Raw genomic sequence first — 14,299 nt, forward strand, 5'->3', positions numbered from 1 at the left:
ATTGTATCCCTCTGTTAATGCAATCATCTTGGTATTTGTCACAGGCTGCACCAGCTTTGTTTAAAGCTGGACTTATTCAAGCTTTGATGGACATCTGGATGAAATCTTCCAAATCAAATTTCCTCCAAACAAGAAGCGTGAAAGAATTACTTTGGGGCTATGAAGATCCCTTCTTGAAGAAAATCCCAATGGCAAAAGTTACTAAGGTTGTAGGAGTATTCTACCCTGTAAGTATAAACTCAAAGGGAAAATTATTTACTTACAATGTGATTGTAAGAAAAGCATCTGTGCTGGTATATAATAACAATAGCACTTAGACTTATATAACGCTTTATAGTGCTTTACAGCCCCTCTCTAAGCAGTTTACAGAGTCAGCCTCTTGCCCCCAACAATCTGGGTCCTCATTTTACTGAACTCAGAAAGATGGAAGGCTGAATCAACCTGGAGCCTGGTGAGAATCAAACTGTTGGCAGTCGGCAGAGTTTGTTTGCAAACCTGCATTCTAACCACTGCACCAGCAGGAAGAAGAATGAGAAAGGGAATAAGAGAGGAAAAGGAAGGAAGAAAGGAAGGAGGGAGGGAGGGAGGGAGGAATAGCAATAGCACTTGGCCTTATATACCACTTCATAGTGCTTTACAACCCCCATAGTGCTTTACAGCCCTTTACAGACATGAGTGGTTTACAAATGTTAGCATCTTGCCCTTAACAATCTGGGTCCTCATTTTACTTACCTCAGAAAGACGGAAGGCTGAGTCAGCCTTGAACCTGGTGAGAATCGATCTGCTGGCAATGAGCACAAATTAGAATGAGAAAAAGAACAAGGGAGGGAGGGAGGGAGGGAGGGAGGGAGGGAGGGAGGAAGGAAGGAAGGAAGGAAGGAAGGAAGGAAGGAAGGAAGGAAGGAAGGAATAGCAACAGCACATAGACTTATATACTGCTTTAAAACTGTCTCTAAGCAATTTACAATGTTAGCACATTGCCCCCAATAATCTAGCTCCTCATTTTGTCAACACCTCTTTAAAATCCGGAATATTCAGAACATTGAAATTAGAATAATGATTTATGTGTTAGCATGGCTGATTGAAAGTCAATAGGTTTTTTATTCTTGATACAAAAGCATTGCTGGTATCAATCTACTTCATCGCATCTTAGAAATAAAGCAACAAATATGATTTTGATAGGGGTATCAAATAATTTTCTTATCTTGTTTCCTTTCATCAAGTGATAGCACCAATCTGACTGTGGCTTGTCTAGAAAGCTAAGCAGGGTTAGTCCTGGATCATAGTTGGAGGGGGGAAACAAATGTGAAAATCTACTTTTTTTTGCCACTTTGGGGGAACTTGGATATCTGAATATGCTATCCTTATTTCAGAAATGAAAGGGTTGGTTTTTTAATTTTCAATATTTTTTTGCAACTGATTATTTTCCTATTTATCTATGTAATAAGACATCTTACTCCATTAGCAATTAGTCATTATATCAATGACTGTGTTGTAAACGCATTGACAGTTTTATGACTGTGATTGCATCACAATTTTAACATTATTTTTGACACTGTGCGTGAAAAATGGGAAGGTGGATAAGAGTTGAAAGCAATGGCAATTTTTTGATGATCAACATTCAGAATGCAACATTAGCAATTCTAATTAATTTAAAAAATGACATAGCTAATTCTAAGGCAGGAGGGGGGGAAATGGGATAATCAAAATGGGATGATCAAGGAAGTGGAAACATTAGCATTAATGTCCATAAACAATTTGCATCTTTGTCATACAAGAGAGGTTAAAATATTTGTCAATTCCTGGGAGTTTATCTTATATTGGGTTGAGTTATTTTTAAAATACGTGAATGCTTTGTCTAAAGCTGATTCAGGGCATTTTCATATATATATATATATGAATGAAATATTCTTATTAAATACTTTGTTCATTACATAGTTGAATGTGCTGACAACAAAATCACACAAAAATTATCAATGGAAATAAAATTTAGTAACCCATGGAGGTCTGGATTTGGAATTACACTCAAAATTAAAGTGGAAAAAAAAAAAACTACAGGCTGATCCAACTTTGATTTAATGTCCTTAAATCAAGTCAAAATGAGGCTCAGTGGTGCGTGTGGCTTCCATGTGCCTGTGTGACCTCCCTACAATGCCTGGGCATGCTCCTGATGAGGTGGCAGATGGTCTCCTGAGGGATCTCCTCCCACACCTGGACTAAGGCATCCCCCAACTCCTGGACAGTCTGTGGTGCAATGTGGCATTGGTGGATGGAGTGAGACATGATGTCCCATATGTGCTCAATTGGATTCAGGTCTGGGGAACGGGCGGGCCAGTCCACAGCATCAATGCCTTCGTCTTGCAGGAACTGCTGACACACTCCAGCCACATGAGGTCTAGCATTGTCTGGCATTAGGAGGAACCCAGGGCCAACCGCACCAGCATATGGTCTCACAAGGGGTCTGAGGATCTCATCTCGGTACTTAATGGCAGTCAGGCTACCTCTGGCGAGCACATGGAGGGCTGTGCGGCCCCCTAAGGAAATGCCACCCCACACCATTACTGACCCACTGCCAAACCGGTCATGCTGGAGGATGTTGCAGGGAGCAGAATGTTCTCCACGGCATCTCCAGACCCTGTCACATCTGTCACATGTGCTCAGTGTGAACCTGCTGTCATCTGTGAACAGCACGGGCGCCAGTGGTGAGTTTGCCAATCTTGGTGTTCTCTGGCAAATGCCAAACGTCCTGCACGGTGTTGGGCTGTAAGCACAACCCCCACCTGTGGATATCGGGCCCTCATAACACCTTCATGGAGTCTGTTTCTGACCGTTTGAGCAGCCACATGCACATTTGTGGCCCACTGGAGGTCATTTTGCAGGGCTCTGGCAGTGCTCTTCCTGTCCCTCCTTGCACAAAGGCGGAGGTAGCAGTCCTGATGCTGGGTTGTTGCCCTCCTACGGCCTCCTCCACGTCTCCTGATGTACTGGCCTGTCTCCTGGTAGTGCCTCCATGCTCTGGACACTACGCTGACAGACACAGCAAACCTTCTTGCCACAGCTTGCATTGATGTGCCATCCTGGATGAGCTTCACTACCTGAGCCGCTTGTGTGGGTTGTAGACTCGGTCTCATGCTACCACTATAGTGACAGTACCGCCAGGATTCAAAAGTGACCAAACCATCAGCCAGAAAGCATAGGAATTGAGAAGTGGTCTGTGGTCACCACTCCTTTATTGGGGATGCCTTGCTAACTGCCTATGCTTTCCACCTGTTGTCTATTCCATTTGCACAACAGCAGGTGAAATTGATTGTCAATCAGTGTTGCTACCTAAGTGGACAGTTTGATTTCACAGAAGTGTGATTGACTTGGAGTTACATTGTGTTGTTTAAGTGTTCCCTTTATCTTTTTGAGCAGTGAATATGCCTACTTCAAAAATTAAGATCTCCGTGTCCTAGGTACAGAGAAGAAAAAACACCAGTGTCCTACTAAAAACAGAAAATGAAAAATGTTGTTCATATCTTAGATTTTGTAGAGCAGATTTTTAAATGCTAGCCAGTTTTATCTTGATGATGGAGCCTGTTTGTATCAAAAATTAATTTTCTGTTCTCTCTCTCTTTCTCTCATTCAAGTACAATGAAACATCTGATGGTCCTTACCAAATTTACAGTGGAAAAGGTGATTTAACCAAGAAAGGATCTATCCTCACTTATAATAATAGCAGGTATAATATATTTGGGGAAAACATAGCTTTTTTAAAAAAAATTACAACAGTTTAGTATCAGTTCTGTTTTGTGAACTCCAGATGATATTGATAGACGGACGGACAGACAGACAGACAGACAGACAGACAGATAGATAGATAGTCTGGGCAACTGAATGCAGCTAGTGGAGTGTTTTAATGGCCGGATGCCCTTCTTGTCACCACTGAGGAGTTTTGTTCAACAGATATATTCTCATTGTACTCAGAGAGAGAAATATCTGCCTCATATATTCTCAAGGACAATTGTTAGGTTCTTGCATAAAATGACTTTCTAATGTCATCATAGGGTCAGTCCTAACTAGAAAGTCTTTCACTTGAGCCTTAAGTGTCAAGTCCTTAACATAAATAAGTGAATATTGCATTTGTAGTAGCACTCATTTGCCATCCCAAACGCAGAGGTGTGAGCAGATTAATGATGATTAAAAATGTGCAGTGATGCCACCAGGGTTGAGACTCTTTTGGGCAGAGCTGGTGAACTACTGTTAACCTTATTTGTTCATTCAATTTCCCCTCTGTGGCAGGAAGAAAGGAAAAGTAAGAAGACAAGGACCTCCATTTTTCTAAAAACCCTTTTTAGAACTTCATTGGGTGCAACATAGTTCATAAGAGGAAATTAATTTAGCCTGAAACAGTTTTGTGGTCAGGTCTGCCGTCAAACCACTTCAGCCTTGCTTCACTTCGCTTTGATAGCATCCTGCCATAAATTTTGGAGAGGGGGTATGAAAGGGAGGGAATGATAGCCAGAGACTATGGTTGAGCGATCCAAGGACACAACCTTGAGAATGAAATGCAAACAGCCATCAAAGAGGCACCAAAAAGTGTTATCAAAACACCAAGTTTGAACCCCACCAAGTTGATCATAGTGGGAGGGCCTGAGAGGAGGGGAAAATTCCAAGTTTGGAAACCCTTAGACCTAGCTTTGCTATACTATAACCAACTAGCTTCAGTAAAAGTATACCTTGAACCACCAAAATGGAATCAAGAGTCTTTCTTTCCTGAATGCTCAGGTTGGGACAGGTCTGACACTTATTAACTATACATACCCCTCTTATCCTATCCTAATTTTTTCCACCTTTTTCAATTCCTTCTTATGAAGAATCTGATTATAAGAGGCTTTGAGATTAGAATATCTATCCTGTCCCTGTATTTATTTAATTTTCACACTTTTCTTAGATTCAGAAGACAATTGTTTAGCTAAGAAAATTACCTGGCATCTAAGCTGTATGTTATTTTTTTTTTCTTTTTCAAAGGACCGTTAAATACTGGGAAAGTTATTGCGGTATGGTGAATGGCACGGGTAAGTGTGTCAATGGAACAGTATTGAATGTTCATTTTTGCGTAGAACATACAATATACATTTTGGCTTATATTAAAATAGGCAAGGTTGGAACTGAAGTCCAGGTGCAAAGCTGCTAAAGGTCCTTCTTCAACCCATAAAATAAAATAATAAAGCAAAATAAAAGAGTTCCCTTGCTTTTGTTTTTGCCCTATCAAAATTAAGAAGAAACGTCAAAGTTTATGAAAACAGGAAGATAGACAACAAGGCCAAGTTCCCCAAAGTTAGAAATCAAAGACCATAGGTTAGAGGGGTGGGAAATTTGATTGCAATTGCTACACTAAAAATGGATTGGCATATTTGAAGGGAAAGGGTTGAAGGTTTTTTACAGAAAGCAAGATTAATTTCAGGGTCCTGTTTAAACTTATTCCTCCAAGCATGACATTTAAATTTGAGATCATGAGTTCTATATTCTATATTCTCTGTTCTATTCTATGCCATTCATTTTCTTCTATTTTCTTCTATATTCTATACTCTATATTCTGTATTCTATTCTATGCCATTCATTTTCTTCTATTCTATTCTATATTCTATATTCTATACTCTATATTCTGTATTCTATTCTATGCCATTCATTTTCTTCTATTCTATTGTATTCCATTCCATTCCATTCCATTCTATTCTTATTCCTATTCCTATTCTATATTTTATATTCTATATTCTATTCTATGCCATTCATTTTCTTCTATTCTATTGTATTCCATTCCGTTCTTTGTCTTATTCTATTCTATTCTATTCTATTCTATTCTATTCTATTCTATTCTATTCTATTCTATTCTATTCTATTCTATTCCATTCCATTCCATTCCATTCCATTCCATTCCATTCCATTAAATTTTTTGTCCTATTCTATTCCTATTCCTATTCTATATTCTATTCTATTCTATTCTATTTTCTGTTCTACTCCTCTCTCTTCTCTTCCATATTTCTATTCTGTTCTGTTCTGTTCTATTCTATTTTTGGGCACCTATTGTTCAATAAACAGCTTTCCAGGTTGTAAGTCCCAATTTCCCTTGAGGTCCTACGTCGGTAAACTCCAGAAAAATGTTATTGCTGCATGTTGCTGCATGTTCTCGAAAAGGAGAAGATATTCTTTATTTCTTTAGTTGTGGAAGACCTGCCTTGGCCTCTGATAACCCCAACAGTTAGAGTTGAGCAGCTGAGTTGGATGAACAGGGAATGAGGCTCAGCTGTAAAGTCATGCTTTGCATCCAGATGCAGGATTTTTTTTTTGTACGCGCTGTGAGGCTTGCGATTCACAAGATATTCTGATTGTAACTCACAGATGCAGCTTCGTTCCACCCTTTTGTGAATAAGAATGAAGAGCTGCGTTTCTTTTCCTCTGACATTTGCAGGTAAACTATCTTGAATAAGTGGGGCCCTTCCTTTCATTCCCAAATACAAGTAAACCACAATTTATGATTGTAACAGGGTATTTCTGGTTCTCAGCAAGGGGGTTGTTAAGTGCCCGATTTTATAGAATAGAATAGAATTTGTGATGACCCAGTGTGGGATACAAAAACAACAAAGTCACAAAAACCAGTGAAGTCCCTTTAGTTCCTTCAACTTGGCTTCAAAGGTCCAATTATCATTGACTGGAGAAAAAACTCCCCCACAAACAGTTGCGGAAAAGGAAGAACTTCCGTTCAAACCCAAAATACATATAAATTATAGATAGAAAAAAAAACACCACACTGAAGCAATTAATGAGACAAGGCAAGATAAGGGCTTGAAGACGTCCACAGATATCGAAATATACACACTAGGAAGGACGCTAGACTCAGATAAGAACTGAAAGACTAGAATAATTTCACGCTTTGCTTCCAGTACTGGGCCATGCACAGTTTGTCATTTTAAACAGTCCTCACAGCTTCAGCCCATGAAGGGGATCAGGGCCCCTTCCTCCCCCGTAGACCACACTATTCACATTTCTCCCTTATCCACTCCTCCCTGCGTGCCCTGGGATGAAGAGGGGATGGGCCTGGGTCTTCCTCTGAATGCCCAGCTGGCCTGTGCCCTTCTTCAGTTTCTTCCACAACCTCCGAAGCCACACTCCCATTCCCTGTTGGCTGTTCCTCCTCTCCCTCGGAGTCAAATTCTAACAGGGGCACGACAGAATTCTTTTATTGGCCAAGTGTGATTGGACACACAAGGAATTGCTTTGGTGCAATTGCTTTCAGTGTATGTAAAAGAAAAGATAAATTCATCAAGAGTCACGAATCATCAGGTACAATGCTTAATAATAGTCATAGGATACAATAAGCAAATCATACTAGGAAACAGTCAATAAAAATCATAAGGATACAAGCGACAAAGTTACAGTCATACAGTCACAAGTGGGAGGGGATGGGTGATAAGGAGTGATGAGAAAGTTAATAGTGATAGTACAGACTTTGTAAATGGTTGGACAGTGTTGAGGGAATTATTTGCTTAGCAGAGTGATGGCATTCGGGAAAAAACTGTCCTTGTGTCTAGTTGTTCTGGTGTGCAGATGCTAGAGCACTGCACACCAGAACAACTAGACACAAGAACAGTTTTTATGAATTGTTATTATTTTTTGCCATGTTGGTTAAGAGACTGACTGCAGTTGGTTAAGTCAATCATGCAATCATTAAATGAATCTCACTTCCCATATGGATTTTGCTTGTTGGAAGCTGGCTGGGTAGGTTTCAGATAGGGTTAGGTTAAATACATGATTGTGGGAATGCTGGGATAGTCATAAGTAGAAGGGCTGGTCATAAATCACTTTTTTCAGGGCCTTTTTAAACATTGACTGCTTGCTCAATGAATGGTTATAAATCAAGGACTATCTGTAATATAATTTTTTTTTGGGGGGAAGCAACATTCAACCAAAGGGACTTCTGGGCTGGGTTACTGAATTTCACTCTAAGCAGATTCTCTATTTTTATAGAAGAACAGAATAGAATGATAACTTTATTGTCACTTTGAATGTGCACTAATTGGCATACATTAAAATGAAATTTTGTTGCATATAGCAATAGCCCTTAGACTTATATACCACTTCACAGTGCTTTACAGCTCTCTCTAAGCAGTTTACAGAGTCAGCCTCTTGCCACCAACAATCTGAGTCCTCATTTTACCCACTTTGGAAGAATGAAAGGCTGAGTCAACCTTGAGCCTGGTGAGATTAGAACTGCCAAACTTCTGGCAGCCGGCAGTCAGCAGAAGTAGCCTACAGTACTGCGCTCTGACCACTGCGCCACCACAGCTCAGGGTTTATTCTTATATCAAAGAGCCAGTCGTGGGATTCTACCAGTTTTCGTATTGGTTCGGTGATCACGCACTTCGCGTGAGCTCATGCAGCTTTCCAAACACCAGCTGAGGCTCTGCCACGCCCATCAGCTGAGAAGATAAAGAACAGAAAAGCTCAGGGATGGGTAGGAGGGCCGATCCTGCACTTTTCTCTTCTTTCTCCTCTCAGCTGGTCATCGGAGCTTTTTTTTTATTTACTACCAGTTCGGTTGAACCGAGCCGAACCGGAAGCAATTCACCACTGCTAAGAGCCATCAGTAAACAAGCCAATCAAAAATTCTGTAGGACCGCTCCCACCCACAGAGACGGGACAAGCCACTGGAATATAAATTGAGAGTGAACTCCACTCCTTACCAGCACTGATGATGTTACCTAGCTAGGTCATGAAACTCCTGCAAAAAAACAAGCAAGCTCAGAGAGCACCAAAGGACCCCTTAGCTTCTCTATTTAAATTGTACCTCAAAATCCACTTTCTTCCAAGCTGTTAACAGGCAGAGACCTTAACCATTTCATTCCCACCCCCATTATTTTGGAAAGTAATTGTGGCTCTTTGCAAAACTCTACATTTCAAAGCCATCTGGGAAGATGCATTGAATTGCTTTGCTTTCATATGGCTTTTTAGAACTTCTGCCCTCCCCAAAAATAATGATGGACTCTGTTTCCATTGTGGTGAGAGGCCAGTGATGCTACTCATCCCATTGCCATGATGGAGAGTAATCTTGATTGAAGATCCTCTCATTTTGATCAAGGAATGAGATCCAAGATGTTAGATGATCAACTGATTCTCTGAGAAATGATGATTGATGACTACAAGATTGGTGGACATCCCAAAGTCCTTTTTCCAAAGGCAACTGGACTTTGTTTTTTGAAGATGTTTTGATTCTCGTCCAGGAAGCTTCTTCCGTTCTGACTAAAGAACCGAAGAAGCTTCTAGGATGAGAAGTGAAACATCTTCAAAAAACAAAGTCCAGTTTCCTTTGGAAAAAAGCACTTTGGGAGAACCGTGACCTGGACGCATGATAATTCTCCATAGACAAGATGGATGGATCTCTTTTTTTAAAAAAAATCATCCTTCATCGTGCTGCTTTTATCTTATTTTTACAAAACAGGTCAATCTTCGCAAAATTTGAAAGCGAGCAGATAGTGAAAGACATTCCCCTTTATCGCTTCGTCATCCCTCCAGCGGCTTTTGCATCGCCCGTTACTAATCCTGACAACATTTGCTTCTGCACCGATATCAGCATAAGCAGGAACTGTACATTAGGTGGAATGTTGGATATCAGCTCCTGCAAAGCAGGTAACGGAGTGAAAATACACTTAGTTAAAAACCTTTTTTAAATAATAGAGATGTCTAGAATGTTATGCCTCAGTAGACGTTCCTCACCCTGTCTGTCTTGGCGTCAAAGCTTGTGTTTTTCATGACAATCCAGAGGGAGAGGCTGAATAAAAATGGCAACAGGTTTAAACCTCAGAGAGGCCCGTGGGCTGGATCCAGCCTGCAGGGAGTTTAGATCTGGCCTGCAGGACCACTCTGGAAACAGTGAAGGACCGGCCTGCAGTGCTTCTGCCAGCAAAAACAGAGCTTGGAAAGGTCACACATGGGTCTCTCGGGCTCCTTTTTCAGCTGCAACAGCCTCCTGCAGCCTTCTGCCAGTGAAAACGGAGCTCAGGAGGGCTATGTGCAACCCCCGCTGGACTCTATTTTCACTCACAAAGGGGTGTAGGCAGTGGCGGGGTTCAATTTTTTTTACTACTGGTTCTGTGGGCATGGCTTGGTGGACGTGGTATGGCTTGGTGGGTGTGGCTTGGTGGGCATGGCAGGGGAAGAATACTGCAAAATCCCCATTCCCTCCCCACCCCACTAACCTGCTTTCCAGCTCCGTTCTCCTGTGCAGGGCAACCAAAGAAGACCCAGCCAATCAGCTGGGACTCAGGAGGCAGAGAATAGATGGGGGTGGGGCCAGTCAGAGGTGGCATCTACCAGTTCTCCAAACTACTCAAAATTTCTGCTACCGGTTCTCCAGAACTGGTCAGAACCTGCTGAAGACCACCGCTGGGTGCAGGAGGCCATAATGGCCAAAAATGGAACCTCGATGAATGACATTGAGCTGGCCATGCTCCCCCCACCAACCCCTTGAGGTCAAACACAACCCTGATGCAGCCTTCAATGAAATCAAGTTTGACACCCCAGCAATAAACAACCACTTATGAATAGTTTGAAAAGGCTAAATTAAGGGGAGAATCCTTTAGCTGCACACTTTGATAGCATCTCCCTTCTAAAAGAAGGATAGTCGCCTGCAGGGGATGGACAAACAAGTCAAGATTGCCATTCCATCAAAATAATCAAAGTTCCATCTATGTGTGTTTGTTTAAGCATGCAGTAGATGAGGTACACATAAACAGATGGAGACACAGTCACAAAATTGTGTCTGTCATCTTGATGTTGATGACCATGGCCTTGGTCCTGGATTCTGCCAATGAGGAGTTAGACCAGGGGTGTCAAACACAAGGCCAATGGGCTGGATACGGTGTGGTTGGATCCGGTCTATGGGGCCATCCTGGAAAATGTAAGGGGCCATCCTGCATTGCTTTGGCTCAGCCTACCCGTATCGCTTCAGCCCAGTCTCACCAATGTGAACGGGAAACATGCCAGAAGTTTGGGAAGTGGCATCAAGCTGGCCACACCCACCCAGCTGGCCATGCCCAGTGAGTGCCATCAATCTGGCCACACCCACCAAGTTGGCCACACCCACCCAGTCATCTACGCCCACCTGCTCTCCCCTGAGGTCAACCACAGACCCGATGCAGCCTTCAATTAAATTGAATTTGACACCCTTGAGTTAGATTATCCCAAAGTTGCTTTATTAAGAGGCAACTGGACTTCCTTTATTGTTTCTTTTTTTTTTTTAACAAATTTTATTCGGTTTTTCACATTAAAAACAAAAATCTCTTTTTAGTGGACAACATATTTCTGGGTCATCACCTTTACATACAAATATGACAGCAATTATACATTCATATATGCATACTTAATTCTATTATTACCTTTTCCATTCCAAATTTTCAGTAAGGAGAGAAACAAACACATTAATTCTAGCCTCTTTCATTAATTTCAATCAAACATCTTTTTGTTTCATTTCAATTATTTCTAATATAATCCTTTAATATTTATTTTAAAAATAAAGATAAACAATATGTGTTTGCCTAATAATAATAATGATAATAATAAAAAAGTTACCAATGTCTCTCCTTGCTTTTAATAGTCTATATTCACTTATTAATTTAGTTGGTTCTTTAGTCTGTCATATTCCCTTTCCATTACACATTCTTTTTATAAATTTTAGATTAATACAAATTTTAACACTAGAAAAAAAACAAGTATAGGTTTCCCCCCTTTTACTGCTTTGAGTGTGACACCTCAATAATTAAAATATACCTTTATTCCCTCATCTTGATAATAAAATAATAAACCATTATTTTTAAGAAGTTACAATAATAATCATTACATCTTTTCATTTGGATTCCGCAGCATATTTCCCCCCCTTGATTTTTAATAAGAGTTATCAATATCTACATTACCCTATTTTCTAAATATTTTTAATTGCAGAAATATTCTTATTACCCCTTGTCACCCTGCAGAATCCCCTTTTTAATTCATCAACCATTATCTCTAAAAAAACAATTTCTTTTCAACATTTTACTATTTTCGTATTTCTTTATTTCATGCACCTGTTTCTTACTGCTTGTCCTCCCCATCTTTTCCCCATATCTTTTCTCATTCCAATTTATATCCCTCTCTTTCTTAATATCTTCCTTTCCCCTTTTCTGCTGGTTCTTTCTGCCTTTCCCGACTTCACAGGTATTCCCCCTTTTGATTGCCTTCTTAAATCTCAACTTTTTAACCTTTCTTCTTTCCCCACTTCTTTGTAGTGTTCTTTGTGTTAATTGTCTATTTAAAATGTCTTCTCCTTGAGTCAACTCCTCCTCCTCTGAAGCTCTTTCTTCTTGTTCTTCAATCACCATTTCCATTTTTTCTAACACAGAGCAAAGTGATTTGCCTCTTTCCTGTAGTAATTCTCTCATATTTTTAAGTTCCATTTTTAATTCCCAAAGAGATATCATCATTACACACTCTTATATTTTATGATCGTTAAAGTCCACCAAAAAAAAAAAAAAACACAACACTTTTCTTTTCCTTCTTTCTTCTTTCAATTTTCTAATGTTCTCAGTTATTCCAGCCCAGGGTCTATACCAAAAACATCAATCAATCCCACAGTCAGTCTTTCCTTGCTTTTTTCTTTATTCTGGTTCTGCTTTCACTTTCTAAGATTCTTACTTTGTTTCAATATTTCTTTAATGTTATATCCACACAAGTTCATTCAGAAACAGGATGCTTTCCCTTTTGTTTGAGCTCGAGTTTTTTGTCAAAAGATGGCACTCTCCATTATACAAAGTCTTCACCTTTTCCCCCAAATTTTTTTAGGGTTTTTCGAACCTCAATATTCCAGCACAGTCCAGTCTCCAATTTGTAAACTTTATTATCATTATTTTTTGACAATCTTAAGTCCAGTTTTATTTTATGCCTGTTTATTCCCAAAATAGTTTAGTCCAATTTAGTTAAATCTTTAGTTCCAGTTTCTTCCTTTTCCGGTTCAAAGCCCCGCTTAGCTGTCAAAAATATTTTCTTTTTTTTTTTTCCTGTCCCTTTTTAATTTCTCCGCTCACTTTTCTTTTCTTAAAAATTCCATGTTACCTTAATTCCAGGGTACTTTTGTTTAGTTGTATTGCCCAGTTGTCCCAGTTCAGATGTTATCCACCTCTTTCTTCCCTCCTGCACAAATCTTAATCCAGCTGAGTCCTCCTCTTGGGGGCGGCCATTTTAAACCACCGCTGCAGTTGTCTTCGGGGGGAAAAGACCAAGCCGGGGGGATACAGCTCCCCTCAACCTGGCTTGCAGGTTCCCCTTATTCCACTGCCCCTCCAAGGCAGCTTCAGCCCCTAATCGTAATGATTGGGGCTCTCCAACGAAAGAGCACACACCATAGCTGCAGAGAGTCACGATCTATGGTCCATCAGCGAGGAAGCTCCACCTTCTTCCTCTTTGTTGTTTCTTGAAGACATTTCGCTTCTCATCCAAGACACATCTTCAGTTCTGACAGTCCAGACAGTCAGAACTGAAGATGCTTCTTGAATGAGAAGCAAAATATTTGCAAGGAAAAACCATGAAAGTCCAGTTGCCTCTTGAAAAAGCACCTTTGGCACAACCATGACTTGGATGTCTGAGAATCTGCATGGAAGAATTAAACTAGATTAGCTCCTAAACTTGGATGAAGGTAGGGGTTCTCAAATGAAACTTTCAATCTTAAATTAAATTACTATAGAACATTTAAGATGAGAACCAATTTGGTTTCATTGATACTCATTAACCCTGGTAGTTCTAGGTTTTTAATTTATCGGAACATTGGGCATCCCCGTTCTAAAGTCGCATCATAATTTTCCTGAATTGAATTGGGTCGATCATGTCACATAATGGACCTACAAGGAATCCACAGAAGCAATTAGGAAAGCATAAATTTGGACAGTTTCCCAAAAAAATTTTTTATAAAAAGTTTTTTATTTATTTTGACAACAAACATTTGACAAATACAACCGTAAAACATCAAATAAAACCATTTTTCCATTGTACAGTGTGTCGGTTGGTACATATCTTTTGTGCACAATATCAACAGTCTTTCCCTTCTAAATTTAAATCAAAATTCATATTATATAGATCAACTATGCTTATTATATTATTATTAACTCTTTATTAGACTTTAATTATACATTCATGTCATCCTTTTCAGGAAAATCTCAACTTTTACAAAACCTAGTTCATAATATCATTCATTTCATTGTAATCAGTTATAACATATCATTACATTATCTTATCT

At 39.9% G+C, this 14,299-nt stretch overlaps 1 protein-coding gene across 6 annotated transcripts in view; it reads left to right on the forward strand.

Moving 5' to 3' along the window:
* Positions 1-14,299, forward strand: part of LOC113418343 (platelet glycoprotein 4-like) — a 59,570-nt gene that overhangs the window by 36,554 nt on the left and 8,717 nt on the right. For all 6 annotated transcript variants that reach the window (XM_087967835.1, XM_087967836.1, XM_087967834.1 and 3 more), the window contains 5 exons: positions 45-227; positions 3,630-3,721; positions 5,011-5,057; positions 6,382-6,451; positions 9,479-9,666. In XM_087967835.1, coding sequence (XP_087823961.1) covers positions 45-227; positions 3,630-3,721; positions 5,011-5,057; positions 6,382-6,451; positions 9,479-9,666 — 580 coding nt within the window. The remainder of the gene's footprint in view (positions 1-44; positions 228-3,629; positions 3,722-5,010; positions 5,058-6,381; positions 6,452-9,478; positions 9,667-14,299) is intronic.

Source organism: Notechis scutatus, chromosome 6 (assembly GCF_049901735.1).
Source record: "Notechis scutatus isolate UNSWTSFEM ecotype Mainland chromosome 6, rNotScu1.2, whole genome shotgun sequence".
Lineage (NCBI taxonomy): Eukaryota > Metazoa > Chordata > Lepidosauria > Squamata > Elapidae > Notechis > Notechis scutatus.